This window comes from Zonotrichia albicollis, chromosome 8, assembly GCF_047830755.1.
Source record: "Zonotrichia albicollis isolate bZonAlb1 chromosome 8, bZonAlb1.hap1, whole genome shotgun sequence".
NCBI lineage: Eukaryota > Metazoa > Chordata > Aves > Passeriformes > Passerellidae > Zonotrichia > Zonotrichia albicollis.
In genome coordinates, this window is record NC_133826.1 from 2931671 (window position 1) to 2954492 (window position 22822).

Sequence of the window (22822 nt, forward strand, 5' to 3'; positions counted from 1 at the left end):
GTAATAGTGTAAATGTAGAACAAGGGAATCAATGTTTTCTCTGCAAAGTGACACCAGGACATAAAGAATGGCAGATTATTGAAAGTTTATAAATGTATATGTAAATAATACTGTAAATAAATGTAGAACAAGGGAATAAATGTTTCATCTGCAAGGTGACACCAGGACATAAAATCTTGCAGATTGTCAAAAGCTTATATTGTCCACATCCTGCTTGTTAAAATAAAATAAAATTTAAATAAAAATTCCAGATCTTGTATTTTCTCATCTTTGTCTTCCCTTTGGAAGAGAGGAGCTGCAGGAGAGTTGCACCCTGAGCAGCCTCACTGGGTTTCTCCTCCAAGCAGGACCTTTGTGCATCCTCCTGAACAACCTCTCCCACAGCAGCAAGAGGAGTCTTGTTCTGCACTTCCTCTCCTTCCACCCCCAATTCATGGGAGCCACGGGCACAGGGGTGTTTTAAATGAACAAATAATGTTCTTATAAACTGCAGCTTAGGTCATCAAAGGTTTTGGAGGAGCCCAAATCCCTGAACTTCCTGAGCCACTCCTGAGCCTGTTCCCACACGTGTATGGCGGAGAGGAGGAAACAGCTCTGGAGAAAACAGGAAAAGTTCAAACTTGCACACACACAGGGCCTGGCAAGGGCTTACTTTGAAACTTTCCCACATGAAAGAACCTCAGCAATCAAAGCAAGTAAAAACAGGAGTTTATGCCCTTAAAATGTGGCCAATTATGTAGGTTTGAACAAACTTAAAAATAATTTCTAATTCTAATTACTTATAATTATTCCAGAAATAATTCATAATAATTTTCATAATTATTATACAAATAATTACTAATAATTTTCTAATTCTAATAGAAATTATTTCTAATAATTTCCTAATTATTAGAGAAATAATTTCTAATCATTTCTAAAGCATGGCAGTGTTTGAGAGTGGCACTAAACATAAGATGTCACTTCTAGAGGCTCTGAAAGAAGAGTCAAAGTCACAGCAGTGGAGTTTATGTAGGTTTGAACAAACGTAAAAATAATTTCTAATTCTAATTATTTCTAATTACTATAGAAATAATTTCTAATAGTTTTCTAGTTATAGAAATAATTTCAATTAATTTTCTAATTATTATAGAAGTAATTTCTAATATTTTTCTAATTACTATAGAAATAATTTCTAATAATTTTCTATTTATTCTAGAAATAATTTCTAAAGCATGGCAGTGTTTGAGTGGCACTAAACATAAGAAGTCACTTCTAGAGGCTCTGAAAGAAGAGTCAAAGTCACAGCAGTGTGACTTTGTAGGGGTTTATGTAGGTTTGAAAAAATGTAAAAATAATTTCTAATTCTAATTATTTCTAATCATTATAGAAACAATTTCCTAATTATTTCCTAATTATTATAGAAGTAATTTCTGACAATTTTCTGATTATTATAGAAATAATTTCTAATATTTTTCCGAGTTATTATAGGAATAGTTTCTAACAATTTTCTAATTATTATAGGAATAATTCCTAATATTTTCCTATTTATTATAGAAATAATTTCTAATAATTTTCCTATTTATTATAGAAATAATTTCTAATAATTCCTAAAGCATGGCAGTGTTTGAGTGGCACTAAACATAAGAAGTCACTTCTAGAGGCTCTGAAAGAAGAGTCAAAGTCACAGCAGTGTGACTTTGTAGGGGTTTATGTAGGTTTGAAAAAATGTAAAAATAATTTCTAATTCTAATTATTTTGGAAATAATTTCCTAATTATTATAGAAATAATTTCTAATATTTTCCTAATTATTATAGAAATAATTTCTAATCATTTTCCTATTTATTATGGAAATAATTTCTAATAATTCCTAAAGCATGGCAGTGTTTGAGTGGCGCTAAACATAAGAAGTCACTTTTAGAGGCTCTGAAAGAAGAGTCAAAGTCACTGCAGTGTGACTATGTAGGGGTTTATGTAGGTTTGAAAAAATGTAAAAATAATTTCTAATTCTAATTATTTCTAATAATTATAGAAACAATTTCCTAATTATTTCCTAATTATTATAGAAGTAATTTCTGACAATTTTCTAATTATTATAGAAATAATTTCTAATATTTTTCCGAGTTATTATAGGAATAGTTTCTAACAATTTTCTAATTATTATAGGAATAATTTCTAATATTTTCCTATTTATTATAGAAATAATTTCTAATAATTTTCTTAACTATTACAGAAATAATTTCTAATAATTCCTAAAGCATGGCAGTGTTTGAGTGGCACTAGACATAAGAAGTCACTTCTAGAGGCTCTGAAAGAAGAGTCAAAGTCACAGCAGTGTGACTATGTAGGGGTTTATGTAGGTTTGAAAAAACGTAAAAATAATTTCTAATTCTAATTATTTTGGAAATAATTTCCTAATTATTATATAAATAATTTCTAATATTTTCCTATTTATTATAGAAATAATTTCTAATCATTTTTCTATTTATTATAGAAATAATTTCTAATAATTCCTAAAGCATGGCAGTGTTTGAGTGGCACTAAACATAAGAAGTCACTTTTAGAGGCTCTGAAAGAAGAGTTAAAGTCGCAGCAGTGGGGAGTGTTGAACAGCCCAGACACTCCCCAGTCCTTGGAGCAGCAGGATCTCTCTCTGCACATCAATAACACCATAAATAAGAGGAGATTACACCTAGAAATGGAAGGAGGGCTTGGGTGACAGATTTGTGGGCTTCACAATGCCACCAGCAGGAAGCAGCAATATCAGAGCAGGGGCTGCAGTGTGGGAGGGCTCAGGACAGATGACAGATGGAATTGAAATCAGAAAAATCCCTCACTGTTAAGGCATTTCTCATGGCTCATCACTGCAAAAGGCAATTTTCTTTTAAGGGATAAAGGTAGAGCAAGGAGTGACTCACGGGACTGAGCACAATGGGAGGATGGTTTGAAATCAGTGGAATTCTCTTTGATTCAAGCACTCAGTTATATTTGATCTGCTTATTATACCAGCACTGAAGCACCAAACCAGATTAAAGGCAGTTAATTGAGCATGGAAAAAACACTGAATTTGCTGAATCATAAAATTCTCACTGTAAAAGAGCATTCTGATGTAAACTGGATTTCCTACTCCAGATGTAAAATTTAATTATATTGTTTCATTATGCATGCTATTGGGATGGACTTGCAACACATGACCAAAACCCACAATGGGTAGAAACACTTCTTATTTTGGGAACTAGGGCACAGACACTCCAAAAAGAAGCAAGTCCCTCTTTTTATGACCTTATAATAATAAATTACTTAATTATTTAATAAAATAATTACATAATAAAAAAACAAAATCAATAAATAAAATTAATAAAATTAAAAATAAAATAATAATAATAAAATAAGTTTATTACTTTATAATAAAAATTACTTAATAATTAGGTAATTATTTTATTTAATATATAAATAAATTAAAACAATATAAATAAAACTGTAAATAATAAAATAAATAATAAATAAAATAATAAAATAAGTAATAAAATAAACAATAAAATAATAAATTAATTTTATTACTTTATAATTAAAATTACTTAATAATTAAGTAATTATTTTATTAAATATTTACCTAATAAATAATAAAATAAATAATAAAATAATAATATTTAAATAAATAATTTTATTACTTTATAATAATAAATTACTTAATAATTAGGTAATTATTATTAACCAATTCCTGTTGGAGAATCAGAGCAAGAATTTCAAAAGGCAACAAAGACATGACATCCCTTATTGCCCCCTGAAAAAAAGGAAAGTGACACTCTAACTGCAAATCTTTTAGATGCTCTTAGAAGCTCAAGTAATTAATGAGACCACTGGGAAACAGGGCTGTGTTAAGACTTATATTTTGGAATCTGGCCAAAATCAACTGTTTAAAATAATCATCGTCAACTTAATTGAGGAAAAGATGCTCATGAAGCAGAGTGAGAAGCCTTCAGACATAAGGGGGTGTCTGAGATTCCCACAGCAGCTACTGAGCTGTGTCTCATCAGCAGAAATTCCAGGAAAGGGTGGGAATGCAATTGTAACACTACCTGGGTTTAAAAATGTGTGAACAGACTTTTATAGCACACGTGGTCTAAGTCAGGATTTCAGCAAAAAGTCCAAAAGGCTGAGGATACCTTTTATATTTTATCTTTGTCTAGAAAAAGAAATAAATCTGGGGCTGGAGCTGGATAATCTTGAAGGTTCCTTCCAAGCCAAACCATTCTGTGATTCTCTGAAGTTATTTAATGATAGTTATTACAGCTCTCCCAGAAAGGCTTTTCTGTGCCCAGGAATTTCTGGGCTTCTTTCACAACTGATTAAGGAGTTTATGGAAACATCCCCCTGCCCTGCACATGAACCAAAACAGCAGGAATAGGAAAACCTGGATGCTGTTTCCTGCTTCCAAGGGGAAAGCAGCATGCTTATCACTCAGCATCCTGCATCCCAGGGAAAAAAGGCCTCAGGGTATCAGAGAGGGCACTTGCAACAGCCCAAAAATTCCACCAGCTCGGCCTTTATGCCCTGAGTCAGCTCAGGCAGGACCTTTTCTGGCTGTGGATTGATGTGTTTCTACAAAATCATAATCTCCTCAGGTTTTTCACTGGTGAAATGAGGATATTTGTATTTGGATGAACATGAAGACCAAATTAATTTCTCTCAGGGCTCCTGTAGTCTGTGTCATTTTGCTGTGGTGAGCTGTGGTGTAACACAGCCAAAACACATCCAGAGGCACAGAAAGGCCACAGCTCATGTTTTCACTCAGCAGCATCCACTGGGTTTGTGGTCTGAGCTGGAGGAATGGGAAGCACCAAGACACACTGGGCTCATGGAACAGAGATTGCATGAGAAGAGCAAATAATTCTTATTTGTCCTGAAAATCCACATTTAAGAGAGACAGTCTAATTTGCCTTTGGCTAGAACTGGAGCAGACATCAAAAAACAAGGGACACTGGTTTTCTCCCCACGTTTGGGGCAGTGCTCCAGGTGCTGAGGGCATCCTCTCAGTGGGAGAATTCCCTTTTATTGCTGCTCCAGAGCCTGCCTGGGCTGAGCACACAAACCCAGCAGCTCTCAGGGCAAGGCCAAGACTTGTGCTCTTGGGAAGATGGAAGTTTGCACCCTCAGCAGCAGCATTTAAAAGCAGAAATTGGGTTTTTTAAAAAAAATCTCTGAGATGGAAACAAGAATCACCCAATGGTATTTCCAGTATATATTTCTAGTGTAACTTGAATATTTGAGATGAATTTTTGCCTTGAAGACCACAATCAGAAAAGGAGAATTTTAGCTAAGAACCTACATGGCCTTTGTGTCTCAAAGGGCAGAAGACACACCACGGACCCAAAAGACAAACCAAGGACCCAAAAGACACACCAAGGACCCAAAAGAAAAACCAAGGATCCAAAAGACAAACCAAGGATCTAGAAGACACACCAAGGATCCAGAAGACACATCAAGGATCCATAAGACAAACCAAGGACACAAAAGACAAACCAAGGATCCAAAAGACAAACCAAGGACACAAATAACACGCCAGGGATCCAGAAGACAAACCAAGGATCCAAAAGACACACCAAGGATCCAGAAGACACACCAAGGATCCAAAAGATGAACCAAGGACCCAGAATACAAACCATGGACCCAAACAACACACCAAGGACCTGCAGCCCCTGGAAGTGGCTCTGCCAGGGCCCATTCCCTGGAGTTCTGCTTGGAGCACCACGGAAGGAGCCCCACTCTTGCCTTGGGCTCCCACAAGTGGGGGTTTTGCCTCTGGACCTCCACATTTTCCACAGGCAATTAAATAATGGTGAGTGAGCTGTGGGACATGATGTTGAATTCTCAGTGGCTGGGGAAAGTAACACAGGAGCTGCAGGCAGGAGCATTAATCTCCTCCAGATCCTCTGAGCTGCCAAGGATAGCAACTCATTGCTCACAGTGCTAATGCTGCTCCTCCATCACTCCTGGGCACGCTGCAGCAGGCAGAGCCGTGGCAGTAAATGTACACATTTATATGCATTCAGCCACAGATTATGACATTGTTCACAGGGAGCCTGTGGATGAGCCAGGAATGTAAAACAATAGCCAGGATGATGTAGGTGTTGGTGGGAAGAGCACCTTATAAAATGGCATGGGGGTGAAGTGCCCAGCAAAAGTCACAGCTGGGATTTATTCATAAATGCACATCTGTGAAATCCCAGCCTGTTGGAGCATGTTTGAGTCCTGGGAAAGAGGCAGCTTTTTCCCAGACCTCCTGCCCAGGGTCAGGAGAGCAACACTTCCTGAACTACTGAGGGAATGCACGCAGGTGTCTTTAATTCATGTACAAAGAGGAAAAATTTTCATGCTCGGAGCGAAAGAAAAATGCCCACATGTAATTTTTATGCAGATGAAAGGGTGTTTTAGCATATTCCCTCCCACACAATCCATCCCAGCTCTCCTTGGCAAAGCCAGCCTTCCCCTCTGTACGAACAAGCCCTTGTTCACTTCCAAAATGCTCTTTTGATGCCCACACAAAGGTATCCTCCAGGCTTCCAGCCAGCTCCTGCTCCTTGTGCTTCATCCCTGCTCCTCTCCAGCAATCCCAACCTCTGCACCATCCCTACTCCCTCCTGGCTGGATGAACAAGCTGCCCTCTCCAACCCATCCCAAAGCACTTCAGGAAGCTGTGGAAAAAGCAGCTCCCAAGCCCTAGAGGAACAGCTCAGGTTTTCAGCAGACACCCCAAAAATAAGCATTCATTTCCATTACATATTTTCTTTTTTTTTTTTTTTACGTTATTATGGAGAACTCTTGAACTGTTCCAAGAAGAATAGTCAGGGAAAAGATTTATTCAGCTTCAAAGAGAACTGGGAGAGTTCAGCATGTGCAAAGCAGGCTAAATGTGTAAATATGTCATGGCATAGGCTAAAGTGCAGCAAATGAGAAAGGTTCTTACCGTATGAAAACCAGCTTGACCTTGGATGGGGCAGTTTTAATGATTGCAGAAGCATTCTGGTGGCTTCTTCCGTACAATATCTGATTGTTTATCTGTTAAAAGAAAATTATTTTCATGTAAGTGGAGGAGTACACCTTGTTCTAATTTATAGCACCGAGACTTCCAAGTTTACTGTGGGATAAGGAGATAAGACTCAAAGAAAATGTGGTCTCCAAATCTTGATCTATATAAAACAGGAACCAATGCAGAGCTAATTTACTGTTATTAGTAAACCACAAATGAGAGTTGGTTTTTTTTCCACAGATCCCTTGAATGGGTTTCAAGGATTATTCCCAGATTTTTGGAAAGCAACTTGATCTGAGGAGAATCATACAGATGTGACAAAAGCACAGATGTTTAGATGTTGAGACTTTGCCTGCAGGCTCTGGCCATTGAGGAGAACTGGCTGCTAACACTGTGCTGACTCCTCAGCTCTGCTGAAGGAGGAGGAGTGGAAGTCAGGGGGATGAAGGACAATTTAAGGACGTGATGCTGCATCCCTTTTGCTGGGATGGATCCACACCTGAGCACAGCAGCAGCACCAAGCCCTGCTCTGGGCACAGGGAAATGGGAAATGCAGGGGAAACAGCCTGGCCAGGACTCTCCCCAGATGGGCAGCAGGGCCAGGGCACCTGTCCTGGTCACCAGTGCTGTGGCCACAGCAGCAGGGCAGTGACAACCCCTATGACCAACCTCCAGCCCTGGGGGCACTGCTGGGGTCCCCAGCCACAGAAAGAAGGACATGGAGGGGATGGAGCAGGTCCAGGGCAGGGAATGGAGCTGGGCAGGGGCTGCAGAATCCCTGAGGAGCTGGGCAGGGGCTGCAGAATCCCTGAGGGAGCCGGGCAGGGGCTGCAGAATCCCTGAGGGAGCTGGGCAGGGGCTGCAGAATCCCTGAGGGAGCTGGGCAGGGGCTGCAGAATCCCTGAGGAGCTGGGCAGGGGCTGCAGAATCCCTGAGGAGCTGGAAGGGGCTGCAGAATCCCTGAGGAGCTGGGCAGGGGCTGCAGAATCCCTGAGGAGCCGGGCAGGGGCTGCAGAATCCCTGAGGGAGCCGGGCAGGGGCTGCAGAATCCCTGAGGGAGCTGGGCAGGGGCTGCAGAATCCCTGAGGGAGCCGGGCAGGGGCTGCAGAATCCCTGAGGGAGCTGGGCAGGGGCTGCAGAATCCCTGAGGGAGCTGGGCAGGGGCTGCAGAATCCCTGAGGAGCTGGGCAGGGGCTGCAGAATCCCTGAGGAGCTGGAAGGGGCTGCAGAATCCCTGAGGAGCTGGGCAGGGGCTGCAGAATCCCTGAGGAGCCGGGCAGGGGCTGCAGAATCCCTGAGGGAGCCGGGCAGGGGCTGCAGAATCCCTGAGGAGCCGGGCAGGGGCTGCAGAATCCCTGAGGAGCCGGGCAGGGGCTGCAGAATCCCTGAGGAGCTGGGCAGGGGCTCAGCCTGGAGCAAAGGAGGCTCAGGGGCCCTTTGGCTCTGCACAGCTCCTGCCAGGAGGGCACAGCCGGGGGGTCGGGTTGTGCTCCCAAATAACAAGGGCAAACAGCCTCAAGCTGTGCCAAGGAAAGTTTAGATTGGATATTTGGGAAAATTTCTTCATGGAAAGGGCTGCCCAGCCCTGGCACAGCTGCCCAGAGCAGGGGTGGAGTCCCCATCCCTGGAGGGGTTTAACATCCCTGTGGATGTGGCACCCGGGGACATTGGGGCAGTGTGGGACTCTGTGTCCTAAAGGACTTTTCCAACCTAAACATTCCTGTGCTTCAATGCTGCAGGTTTTTCCTCCCACTCTAAATTCACAACATAATATTTACATTCACATTTGATACACCAATGCTGCTTAAAACAATAAGGAACACGGAGCCCAGGAACAATTCGGTGGTGATTACAGAAGGAATTTTTGTTACTGCAGATGTTTGTATTGGATCCTGGGTTTGTGATCTTAGAAAGATTTCTTTTTTTTTTTTTTTTTCATTCAAACAAGAAGTAATAGGCCAAGTCTTCTAGCCTGGAGTGATATGGGCTAGACAGACACATTGGAATATTCACAAATCTTATTTTCAGTGGGTCAAAACATGATGCAAGTTCATGCAGTTAAATAAGGACAATGCAAGGACAAGAATAATCCCCCTAACAATTGGTTACTGACTGGGACTGAAGTGCAGAACTTCCACCTACCAAGCCTTTTATTGTACAAAAGCAAGATCTAAAAGGAAATAATATCACTTTCCCAAAGAGTTAATATGGTTCTGTCTGCAGCTGCCATGGAAAAAACAGGGTGAGAAGCAACATCCTGGGCCATGCTTCATTAATCAACCATCAATTTAAATATCCAGTGGCAAAAATGGATGAATGCTCAGCTGCATTCTGCCTTCAAGCTCAACTTGAAATTTTCAGTGAGTTTGTTGACTTAATTTTTCTAAGTCTGAGAATAAATTGTTCACTGGGAATACTGTATGCTTTACAAATTGTTTGGATTTAGTTAAATTACCATCAATTTTCCTAAACAGCAGACTTCTTAGATTAAAATTTATAGGCTTTACTCTGGCTAAATTAATCCTACTCACTACATGTATCAAATAGTCTAAAATTTAATTAGCTGTGAGCTGGGTCTCTAAGTTATAATTATTTAATTACTCTAAAATGAAAGCATAATCAAAGCAATATATCTCCACCAGGTTTTGGACTGTCCTACAGAGTTATTATGCCCAGTATTAATTTTTTTTTTGAAGTACACTTTCTTTTGCAAAATAAATTAATGCTCTGTTAGCTGCAGATACCACAGTGATGAGCAAAACACCAAAGCCTACTTAAATAAAACAAAACAGAGAGCATCTAGGATTTCAGAAGAAACACCACTTTAAATATTTCAAATTGAGTAAAGTAACATGTCAGATTAACCAAATACTGCTCTGGGAGTCAAAGCCTACAAATCCGTGCTTTACTTTTTGCATTACAGATTAGAAAAGAAAAGCAAAGCCTGGGCTAAGCAAAAGAAATAAACTGATCTAAATCAACCCCAACTCTTCTCATGGAAATGCCTCTTTCCATAACTCCTTGGAAAGTCAGCAGAGCTCAGAGAGAGATAAAAACTTGCTGCAGGTATGAGGTCAGGTCAGCCCCCAAGTTCAGCCTTTAAAGTGATCCCACATTGCTTTGTGGCAGATTTAATCACAGATCCCAAATGTACTGCTGCCTTCACCTACAGAAGTTTTGGTTTACAGTTTCATGCACTGAAGTAGCAGAAAGTACAAACTCACTGAAATCCGAGCTCTGGGGTTCAGAGGGAAAAATCTCCAGGATTGTTTGCTTCTCAAACTTTAATTTGCAGAAGAGAAACATTAGATATGGATATTAAAAAAAAAAAAAAAACCCAACCCACACTGTTTTTACTACGTGGCAGTAATGGAAATCCATAAAATTAGTATCATCTGATTTTTATGAAAATCAAGTTAAATGATACCCCAAAGCTAGTAAAAATACTGGCTTAGCTTTCTGTAATAATTATTTCTTTGTACAATGCACTGGGTTCCTTCTTACCACAGGAATTGTAGCATTCCAAGATACAACCAGGCTCTCTGAAACAATGGGGGAAGTTTCAAAGCCTTTTTTTTAATCAGTCAAATTTTATATACTGAAACCCCATAAAGCACACCAAGCTCCCAAAGCTTGGAGGGAAAAGCTAATTAGAATGTGAATTCCCCTCACCAAAATCCTTGCTGGGCACATGTTTAAACATGTGCATCACCTAAAGTGATCAACAGAGCATGAAATGTGCAAGGACAGAAAATATCCTGCTCTGAGCTGGCAGCTGATCCCTGTGGCTCCCACCTGGGGATGTGGAGGAAGGACATTGGGAAGGGACAGATCCCTGTGCCCTCCCCTGCCAGCCCTGCCTGCTGCCAGCCTGGAAATCACCACCAAAAACCCCAAAACAACACAAAGCACACCAAAAACCCAAAAAGCACACTCCGACCCAAAAAGCACACAAAGCACACCAAAAAACACCCAGCATCCTCCTCTGCAAAGGCCACTGGAGCAGTTTGAGCAGAGAAGCTCCATCCCTACCAGGCTGGACAGGGTTTGGAGCACCCTGGGATGTGGAAGAGGTCCCTGCCCATGCATTGAGATGAATTTTATGGTCCCTCCCAACCCAAACCATTCTGTGATTCTGTACTGAGATCCCACAGCAAATAAACTGAGAATTAAATGCCAATCTCCCACACCCAGGACAGAAATGGCATTGTGAGTTTGGCTGGGGATCTCATTTACTTGGGTAAAATACTGCTGTATCTATTGTATTATTACAGCATAACTTCTATTTATTTAAGCACCTCAAAATAAAACAGCAATAAAAATGCATTTAGCACAAAAGCTCTCTGGCTTTGATCTATGGCAAAAATGGCATAAAGAAATAAAATGTAATAATTGTCACCTGGGCAACAGTTCCAGAATGGACAACAGGCAAACTCCTACAGTGATTTTGGTCCGAAGAGTAAAAAAAAAAGTCAAAAAAAAAAAAAAGAGCTTTTACTCTTTCAAGAGGTGCTGTGGCCTCAGAGAATAAAACACAGAAAGGGTTAGGTGGGAAAGGAGCTGAAAGCTGAGCTCATTCCAACCATTGGCAGATGATGAGGAGGAGGAGAAGGAGGAAAAGGAGGAGAAGGAGGAGAAGGAGGAAAAGGAGGAAAAGGAGGAAAAGGAGGAAAAGGAGGAAAAGGAGGAAAAGGAGGAGAAGGAGGAAGAGGAGGAGAAGGAGGGGAAGGAGGAAAAGGAGGAGAAGGAGGAGAAGGAGGAGAAGGAGGAAGAGGAAGAAGAGGAGGAAGTGGAGGAGGAAGAGGAGGAGGAAGAGGAGGAAGAGGAGGAAAAGGAGGAAAAGGAGGAAAAGGAGGAGAAGGAGGAGAAGGAGGAGAAGGAGGAGAAGGAGGAGAAGGAGGAGAAGGAGGAGAAGGGGAGGAGTAGTAGTAGTAGTAATAATAATAATAATAATAATAATAATAATAATAATAATAATAATGGTAATGGGGAGCAGCAGGACTCGAGGCACAGGGACAGCCCCAGGTGACCCTGCTGAGGGCCATGCTGGGCACCACCAGCCCCAGCACTGAGCCCAGCCCAAAGACACCAAGCAGGGCAGACACCTGCACTAAACCAGCACGAGAGCCAGGCAGGAGCACCACAGATGGTTCTTCTGCTTGGAAAAAGAATGGAAAAGCACAACTTGTGTCCTGTAAAAAAAACCACTTTTCTGTGCAAGGACAAAATTCTGACCCAAGTGGTTTTCCCACATGTATAAAAGTAGGATGAAAGGATCTTCTTCCCCCAAAAAGCTGTCTCCTCCAGCCACACAGCCATCCAAAATACATCACTGAAGAGGAATTAAAAAATAAAAATACATGAAGGTTTTTGATGTGACCTGCATTTCCCTCCATGTCAGTGAAAACAAGCCAGGATCACGCCCCCACAAGGCTACTGTTGTTTGCAGAAGCTAAAATGAGCTGGCATTTCATTAATTCAGCAACAAAAGATTTCACGAATAAGGATCTGAGGTAGCCTGGCACCATCCCACACCCTCCAATTGAACCCAATCAAACCCCAGCTCAAAAGGAAAATGAACAGGTAACATCTGTCTGTCCAAATGGCCATCCCATCAACCTGAACTCCAGCAAAATCCACAGGGAATAATTTGCACACCCTGCAGGGGCATCCTCTGCTTTAATGGAGCAAGACTGTCCAAATGGGGCAGCCCAGAAAGGCCAGAGGCTTCCCAAGATGTGAATCCCTTCTCTTGCTGAGGCTGAGTTCCAGTACTGAAAACTGGGGTGTAATTAAAGATGCAGATGCAAATGTACCTTAGACATGCAGTTAGGTGAGAGCCAGATGTGAGTTTTGTCTTCCCAGAGCTCATGGCCAAAGCACAACCCAGCCCTTTGTAATGCTGGATGTTTGAATTTGTCCTTTCCTGTAAGGAATTGTACTCCTGCCCACTGGTGGCACATCTTAAGCTGGATTGCAAGGATAAACAAGGTAGTTACTAAGTCTCCTTGGATTTTTATTTGAATCTGGGCATTTTTGAGATGGAGGATCTCACTTTCCTTCTACTGAAGGGAAAAAAAAAACATTTTGTTTCCAGCTTAACAGGGAGAGGAATGAGGGCAACTCCATCACTTTGGGAAATGCTCCTTGTAACGTGGCTCATCCACGCAAAACTCAGCCTTGTGATTAATCCCACATGGTGCCTCTTTCAAGTATTTAACTTCAGATCCTCTGCTCTACCTATGATGTGCAGAGGAGAATAGTGCCACGAGCTCTTTCAGCACACCCAAAATTTAATGATTTCCCCCTTTTTTACCATTAGAATTCAGTGTCAGGGACAGAAAAAACATCATTCTGAAGGAGGAAGCAATTTTCCAACCCTACTCCATTATGGTCCAGACCTTCATACCTTTTCTCACATTTAAAATGAAATCAACTTCAGATGATGGTGTTTCTATGGCCAAAAAAAAGATCTTTCTTGTACTATGTATATTGAAACCCCCTAATTACAGAACTGTTAGACAATGACAAATGCTTGGACAATTCTGACTATTCCCAGGGTACCCCCAGGCAGCCAAACTGCTCTTTCTCAAGTCAAGAAATGTGAAAAAATAGGTGGTTTTCTGATTGCACAGAGAGCTGCTGGAAGCTCAGAGCATCACCACCCACGGCGAGCAGCAGGTCAGCAAATCCCTGCTCCCCTCTCCAAGGGCAAGATCCCCAGGGAGGAGGGATGATTTTTATAAACCACTGAAGCAATCACCACGTGGGGAATCTCTGCAGGTACAGCAGCAAAATGTCATTTTGCAACAGCCCAAAAGGCAGATGAAGTGAAGGGAAAGCTGTGTTTGCAGGCTGAAGGTGAGGCAAGGAGACTGGAGAGAAAGTGAAGACAAAATACTCCACGTGCTAACGAGCTCTCTTGCCTCGTGGGTGAACCCCTGCCAGACACAACTACAGAAAATAAGCATTTAAAGTTGCAACAGATCAAAACAGATTACAGCATGAAATTTATTTTCAGGATGGGGAATATCCCTGTCATCTGCAAAAACACATATGGCAACGTTGAGGGGGTTTTGGCTTTTTTTTTTAACGAAAAGTGTGAATTTCCCTGCAAACCACACATGCACTCCAAGGATTGATTTACTGTCCCCTTCCTGCCTTCCAGCAGCCCCTCCCCACGCAGAGCTTGTGAACATGCTGAGAGCACAGACTTTGCTGACAAGACATTGCTTTTCACAGGCCAGTGATTTTTGTTTCACTGCAAACACATTTACCTGCCAAAGGCCAAGTTCTCAGTTGGCATAAATCAGCACAGCTCCTTGCTCAGCCACCTCATTCCACTTCCAGGCTTTATTTAAAGGTTCAAGATGCCTCTCCCTCCCTGCACACGCTAAAGGGAACAATTACCTCGAGGAGTTCATCCCCAGACTGCATCCAGGGAAGAATTTTATCCTAGAGCTCATCCCCAAACTGTATTCCAGGAAGTTTTACCTCCAGGAGCTCATCCCCAAAGTGTATCCAGGGAAAAGTTTTACCTAGAGGAGTTCATACCTAAATTGCATTCAGGGAAGAGTTTTACCTCAAGGAGTTGATCCCCAAAGTGCATTCAGGGAAGAATTTTATCTCCATCCCCAAACTGTATCCAGGGAAGAGTTTTACCTCCATCCCCAAAGTGCATCCAGGGATGGATTTTACCTCCAGGAGTTCATCCCCAAATTGCATCTAGGGAAGAATTTTACTTAGAGGAGTTCATCCCTGAGGTGTATCCAGGGAAGAGTTTTTAACCTCAAGGAGTTGATCCCCAAAGTGCATCTATGGAAGAGTTTTACCTCCATCCCCAAAGTGCATCCAGGGATGGATTTTACCTCCAGGAGTTCATCCCCAAATTGCATCTAGGGAAGAATTTTACCTCCAGGAGTTCATCCCCAAAGTGATCTAGGAAAGAGTTTTACCTCCATCCCCAAAGTGCATCCAGAGAAGAATTTTACCTCCATCCCTAAGGTGTATCCAGGGAAAAGTTTTACCTCCAGGAGCTCATCCCTAATTTGCACCCAGGGAAGGGATTTACCTCCAGAAACTCATCCCCAAAGTGCATCCAGGGAAGAGTTTTACATCCATCCCCAAGTGATCCAGGGAGGGGTTTTACCTCCATCCCCAAGGTGTATCCAGGGAAGAGTTAGACCTCCATTCCCAAAGTGATCCAGGGAAGGGCTTTACCTCCAGGATTTCATCCCCAAACTGCATTCAGGGCAGGGTTTTACCTCCAGGAGCTCATCCCCGATGTGCATGCGCCCGTCCCGTCCCGCGGGGCCGTCGGGGTTGATCCCCACCACGAAGATGCTCATCCTGGAGCGGTCCTTGTTGCCAGCCAGGCTGAGCCCCAGCCCATTCTTGTCTTTCTCCAGCTCAATAATGTGCAATTCTCCCGGGAGATCTGCATATCTCTGCCTGATTTTTTCTGGGAAGGCCAAAACATAAAGGGAGTTAGAACGTGAAGTGAGTTACGTGCAGATGTTCAACAACAGGCACAAATATGCCAGAAATTTATGGCTCCTCAGCAAATAAGTGTTTTTAACAGAGGTCTTTTCAGCACAGACTCTAAAATACCATTTGCTCTGTGTGTATCAGTCACACAGCAAAATGCAGGATCAGCTGCAAATACTGTTCACACGAAACCCACGCTATTTTTAATTATTTGTACAACAGCCTGGTTCCAAACCAAAACGTTTCTGAAAGGAGTGTAAACAAGGAAATTCCAGAGGCACCTTTACCTTACCAAACCTATCAAATCCAGGAAACTCTCGTAAAGTTTGAGCTGGTTAATTAACCACTGTGGGAAAGTGAAGCCCTTAATGGCTCAAACATTACTGCAAGCTCACATCTCAAGGTAAAACCTTGTGCTCCCTCCTGGTGACTCAGGAATCTTCCCAACACTGCTCTGCTGAACTCCACGGGCTGATTAGGCAGAGCAGATGTCAGGGACAATGGAGATGAGTGATTGCATTTTTAAATGCAGCCTCACCTGATATTCAGGTAGCTATTTGTCTTTCATCTGCATTTCAAGCATTCCTGTGACAGAGCTCGATGTATTTACAAAGTTACCGGGAGCACACAGCGTGGCTGGGGATGCTGACAGGTTAATCTGAGTGTGTTTTCACCACTGGCACACAAACATCCATCACCACTGCTGGGGAGGGCAGCTCTGTCCTGCCTGCTTTCCCTCTGCAGATTTCAGCTTAAAGCACCACCTGCACCCTTCAGCTGGGCCACACACCTGAAAGAGCAAGTCAAAGCACACCCCTGTGGCTGGCTGTCACCTTAGCACGGAGCCCAAGGTGAGAGAAACTGCTGCATTATGCATGAAAGGCAGAAATAAGGGATATTATATGTTCAGCCATATCCCTGAGTCAGCAGCAGGAGCTAGATCAATATTAGCTACCAGCACCCTCCTGGGGAAGCACATTTTAATAGTATGATTTAACTGCTGTAGTGACTGTTCCCATGACAACAAGGAAGAGGGAAAAGAGCTGGGGAAGGTGAGAGGGAGGCAACCAAAAGTGAATAAAAACTGCTGAGAAGAAGGAAGATGAGGCAGAGATGCTCCTTCCACAGCCCCTGTGCTGTGAATCAGGGCGATGCAGCTGAACACGGGATGTTCCCAGTGGTTCCTCTCTCCAAGGATCCTTCCTGAGTAATTGCTCCAGCTGCAGCAGCCCCTTGTGCCTTGGCAGAGCCCACTGGGACATGGAGAGCAGCTCCCATCTCCAGCCCCAGCTGCACACAAGAGAATTGCCCCACTGAGAGCAACCAGCTCTCCCCTTGCTGCATTTACAGGCTGGCATTTTCCTGCCACGCTCAAAACCTCTGGGTGTATAGCCAGGGTGAGATGTTATCCCTGGAAAGCTGCTAAAGCCCCACAGAGCTCTGCACAAAATCAGAGTATCACCAAAAAAATCAGAAAGCTCATTTGTTACAATTATATGCCCCCAAAATTTCATGTAACTGTGTTAAACAAATGGCAATCCATGTAGCTGCATGGTTTTTAATCTATTTCTTAACTAATGGGGTCAGCTTGTAATTAGAGGTGTGGTTTACTACATGGATTTGGAAACTGTTGTCTTTTTAGTGTCAGAACAGCAAGACAGGAAGGGTCTCAAAAATGGAGTTTCTGAAAGCAAAGGAGATGCAGCCACACCTGGCTTGGTCACAGCACTGAGGTTTAATTTCTTGCCCACGAGGCCAAGTCCAGACCTGAAGAGCTCCAAGGCATTTGCTGCCCACCACAATTAGACCAATTACTCATTACAGCACAGCAAGGAGCTGCAGCACACCCCAGAGCTGGGCACCAGCAGAAAAGGGCTTTTTTTCTTACTGATTGCATTTTTGTGGCTAAAAGCAAGAACTGGAGCTGGAGGGCTGCTGTCCATCACCTCCTGCCACAGCTCCCTGCACTGCTGGCTGTACAAGGGTAACACATCTCAGTGCTGCTTGCCAGGAGCAAGGAACTTGTGTAAAGCATCACTTGAACAACTCACAGCTGGGTGCACAGACAGGAGCTGTGCCCACACACACACACACACACAGAGGTTTAAATGCAATGCAGATGGAGCTGCACATCTTCAAACTCATTCCTGCCTTGTGACACTCAGCCCTGTGACACTGCAAGCACACACTGCTCCAGCCTCTGCTTATTCACAGTGCCTCTGTGAATAAGTCTGTAATTCCACGGTGTTTCCTCCCTGAAAGGAGTTTTCTCACATGGGAGAAATGCTGGCAGTCCAGAAGCACATGTGTATTCCTTTCTGAGCTGGGCTGGAACTAAAAGTGAGCTTTAGTCCTTCAAAAATCAGTACTTTGGGCAATTGCCTGGGATGGGACAAAGCCCCACTAAAATTCCTGGTCAGCCTGTGTTGGGCCAGGTCTGGAAGTCTGGTGATTGAACCCCCGGTCTGTGCTCCAGAAATGCCAAAATTCCCCACTGTGGCAACAAATCTTTGGGTAAAGAAAAAATTAATCTGGGCAAAAAGCAGAGACCAACTCCAGGGTTGGTTGCTTTATTTGTTAAGGGGCTCAGTTGTTTTCTTTTGGTTTTTTTTTTCAAGTGTTTTCCCCGTTGTGTTATTTGTTGGAAGAAATCCTTACTTACAACAGAAGGAAGCCTCTGTGTGGACTAAGCCCTTGATTCTAAATTATCACCTTCATTTCCAAAGCAACTATTCCATGATTTGAGATGGCTGGGGTGAGTAAGAGGTAGAACAGAGGGAGGGAGGCAGAGGATGCTGGGAGCCAGCCCCATTTCCATCCTGGCAGGAGGCACCGCTGTCCTGGAGAAGGGACAAGCAGAGACATAGACATCTTTTATGGAAAATCCTTTCCTTAGGATTTTTTCTCCTGAGAAGCTGGGAGGCCTCAGGAACAAAATGCAAACAATGGTTATCTGCTGCTGTGGAATGCAACAGGTGCATCTGGGGTTGGTCTCATGTGGTTGTTTCTAATTAATGGCCAATCACAGTCAGCTGGCTCAGACTCTCATTTTTTATTTTTCTATTCTTAGCTAGCCTTCTGATAAAACCCTTTCTTCTATTCTTTTAGTATAGTTTTAATGTAATATATATAATAAAATAATAAATCAGCCTTCTGAAACATGGAGTCAGATCCTCATCTCTTCCCTCATCCTCAGACCCCTGTGAACATGCTCACAACACCCCTGGTTCTAAACCAACCCTGTGCCAGCTCAGGCTGCCTCCTCCTTGGCCAGCAGAAGGTTCTGGCTCTCCCCAGTGCCACCTCCTGCAGCTCAGCCCTGCAAGGGCTGTCCTGGCCAGGCAATAATAAATGACAACAGAGTCCCAGCGGTGCTGCCTCACTCATCCAATCTGCACACAAATATCCTCTGGGCATCCAGCTGACTTCCTACAGCACTGTCACGGTTAGCCTCAGCTTGCCTCTTAATAAGGATCTCACAAAATCATTTTAAACAAGTATTTACTGCTTAAAGAAACATGAATCTAAGGCATCTTCTCCTGAATGCCTTTTTCAGCTGTTTTCTCTCCCCTCCAGCTGGTATCAGTTTTCAGCTGGCTGCCTAGGGTTGGGGAGCCAGTTAGCATCTGCTTTTGCAAAGAATTCCATTATCTGCCTTCATTACCAGACACTTTACACGAGGCAATTGTAATTCTGTTGTTGCTGCCTCACACATGGGACTCGGTGTCTCTCTTGTTTTGGCACTGCTCGGGGCTGTTTCCACATTCGGTGACAATATGCCCATCACAACTTCTGCAAACACATCTCACCAAGGATATTTCACCAGCTAATACTGCAGCCAGCTCCTCTTAAAAAACCACCATACAGATGTAGCATGAGCCAAAAGCAGGAGTGAACGCTGTAGTGATCACTCCTGCAATGATATTTCCCTGTTATATTAGCAGACAATTACATTTCAAAGGGAAGCCCTGGAAATGGAAGGCAACTGCTCCCAAACAATTTACTATTATGCTGCTGCTGCATATGTTTCCCTGCCTCAGCCACTATTCCTATTATATTAAACAGAGAGATAAAAGAAATAAATGGGCACAATATGGTGGGGATATTGGAGCTTGCATGATCTAGTACTGCAACAAACACACAATTTATCTGCAACACCAGACCCAGGCACCACTTCTCAGGAAGGCTCTTTAAATGACAGACATATAAAAGCACTTGCACAGGGCTGAGGAGCCTGTTTCCCAAAGCTGCTGAAATCTCCAGGTAAATGAGCTGAAAGGGAAGAGGTGTTGCTTTGGAAAATGGTGTGTCTGCAAATGAGAGTCCATCCAGAAAAGGTAAAAAGAGGAAAGAAAAGGCTCTGGGTGACTCAGCAAGGTGATTTGGTTTAGTACCAAATGCTCGATATTAAAAATGTCAACGCAAAACATAAAGAAAAGAAAAGGGGAAAAAGACCAGAAAGAGAGACAGCAGCTGATATCTGAATACAGAAAGTGATGCTGAGGATTTTCCATCCCTCTTGTGTCACCTCAGATCTCTGTTAGCAGCATGTGCTGGCTTTAGGAGATCCCATTTATCAGCCTGCGCTCGTTCCAGTGCATTTATCTCTGATTTTTACCCCACAGCACAAAAGCAGCTCCAGCCCTGGCTCTGGCCAGCAGAGCTCAGGCAGTGCTGCAGCACCCCTGCTCCTCACTGGGCAGTGCCACATCAGCATGCAGGCAGCATCCTCTGCAACAGCCAGCCCTGCATACCAAGCAACCAATTCCCTTCTTCATCTCACTGCAAACATTAAAAAAAATTAATGTAGGAAGTCCCCTGAAAGCTAACCCTAGAGCTGTGAGGGCAGCACGTCTAATTTAGTGATTACAATTTACAAGAACCTAAATAAGCATATTGAAGGGACCATAATTGAACAAATGGGGTTTAGAATTCTCCCACTACTAATAATATAATAAGCTTATTGTTTTAATCTTCCCACTAGCCCTCTATTCAGCTCCAAGGAGGCAGACAGTTCCTCAAACCTTATCTCAAAAGTGATGCACTCATCTGTTTTCATAAGCTTTCAAGAAAAAAAGAAGAGTATTTCTGTAAAGCTTTTCTAAATTCCATTAAATAGCTGCAATTCTTCCCTTAGTGATCAGCAAGCATGAGAAAAATAGGGCAGTTGTACCCAAAAATCAAAAAGGAAGGGCCAGAGATGCTGTTGTCAGCATTCCCCTCCCTCAGGTGATGAGAGGTACATCCTTGTGAGTGCTGTTATCTCCAAACCTGGGGGCAGAGAGAGCTCCCCACCTGACCCAGAGACTCAGCATCCCCTCCAATCCCCCTTGACATCCCTCTGGCAGCACTCTGCTCCATCTACACCATTTGGAAATCGTTTCCCAAACCTGAAGTGATGATTTGCAGAGAAAAACAAAACTCAGCATTCCTGTTCTCCCTTTGGCAGACTTCAATTAATTCTCCCAGTTAAGGAAAAGAGCTCCATGGCCCTTTCTTCTCCAAAATACTGCCAGCCAGAATAATCTGACGTTACTTTAAATCCCATGAGGGAGAGAGCAGGCACCAGGTGCCACAAACAGCCCAGGTGTGGGCTACACACCCTGACAAACACAGCTCACCCAACCTCAAGTGCAAAACAAGCAGGAATTAAACTCTCCATTCTAGAGAGAGACAATATTCTTACCCTAAGCTGAGGTTCCCTTTTTTCCTCCTGTTTTTTGAAGGATCTGGGCTCTTATTTGGGATCCCCAAGTTTCTTCTCACTGCTCTCTCCAGCTCAGGCTCCAATTGTGTTTTGCTCCTCTCATTCTCAGCTCACAAAAGGAAACTTTCCTTCTCTCCTTAAATCCCACCTGTCCCCCACGTCGCTTTTTCCAACAGAAAGTGGCAATTCCTGCTGGTGCTTGTTAACCCATCCAGGAAGAAGGGGATAATGAGAGCCTCCACACTCTGATTCAAGCACCATCTCAGCCTTTAGGTACTGTTAACCATTAATTACTTCTTCCTATAATCAAGGGAACCATCACACCCCCAAAGACAACAGCAGGGAGAAAAGTGACTGAAAACCAGGGAAACTGTGCTCCATAACACCAGAGAGCACCTCCACTTCTTGCACCATTTCACACCAACATTTTGCACAAATGGAGTTTTTACCAACAATTTTTTTCCTTATTCAGGCCCAAAGCTTCACTCTAAGGCTGCACTTCCACTACACAACATTTAAATCCTCTGAGGAAGAGATATTGTATGCTTTCCTTTTTTTAATTAGATGAGAAGGCCATGATGAGTCTATTCACACCCATGTTTATCTTTTAAAAGGAGATTTAGTGCAAGTGTGGTAAATAGAGCATCCCATGCTAATAATTGGTGATTATAAGGGAATCTGCCTTCCCCTGCACACAATCCTTCCACTCGTTTGCCTTTCCAATGATGCATTAACCCCCAGGAAAGCACTTGGCTTTCCCCAGAAGTGACCTCTGGGTGCAGTGCTGTGGCAATCAGTGGCTCACTGGAGCTGAGCTGGGGCTCCTGAGGTCCTGCAGGAAAGCACTGGCACTTCTGGGACTCTGGGTGCATCCTCCAGACAGCAAATGTGTTGCAGACAACTTTTATGAGAAATCCTTCCCTTAGGATTTTTCCTCCCGGGAAGCTGGGAGGCCTCAGGAACAAAATGTAAACATTGATTATCTGCTGCTGTGGGATGCAACAGGTGCATCTGGGATTGTTTCATGTGGTTGTTTCTAATTAATGGCCAATCACAGCCCAGCTGGCTCAGACACAGAGCCCGAGCCACAAACCTTTGTTATCATTCTTTCTTATTCTATTCTGAGCTAGCCTTCTGATGAAACATTTTCTTCTATTCTTTTAGTATAGTCTTAATGTAATATATATCATAAAATAATAAATCAGCCTTCTGAAGCATGGAGTCAGATCCTGGTCTCCTCCCCAGTTCAAGAACCCCTGTGAACACTGTCACACTCCTGGAGCAGCCTGATTAAACACAATCAAACAGCAACCAAGACTTTTGATAAAATCCACTGTGAGGATACAAATGGTGATGTGTAAAAATAAATCACACCGTGGTTATGCCTGAAATGCCAGACTGAAGGCATTTTTGGAGTAATTAAATCCTTCAAATGTGAGGTAGGCTGCAATGGCAGCTGCTGTAGATCATGTTTTTAAGACAAAAATCCCACAGAAACACTCTAATGTGAATGTCCCAGTGTATTTTGTGGCACTGTGCAGCTGAAGTCGCTCAAAGCCAACACCTTGCATTTTCCAGAGCTCCCCAGCCCGGGAGCATCCTGGAGATAAGGCTCAGTTAT

At 43.1% G+C, this 22822-nt stretch overlaps 1 protein-coding gene across 2 annotated transcripts in view; it reads right to left on the reverse strand.

Moving 5' to 3' along the window:
• PATJ (PATJ crumbs cell polarity complex component) overlaps nucleotides 1–22822 on the reverse strand; it is a 145627-nt gene that overhangs the window by 47022 nt on the left and 75783 nt on the right. For both annotated transcript variants that reach the window (XM_074545682.1, XM_074545681.1), the window contains exons 27-28: nucleotides 15272–15468; nucleotides 6945–7036 (exon numbers count right to left, since the gene is read on the reverse strand). In XM_074545682.1, the coding sequence (XP_074401783.1) occupies nucleotides 6945–7036; nucleotides 15272–15468 (289 nt within the window). The remainder of the gene's footprint in view (nucleotides 1–6944; nucleotides 7037–15271; nucleotides 15469–22822) is intronic.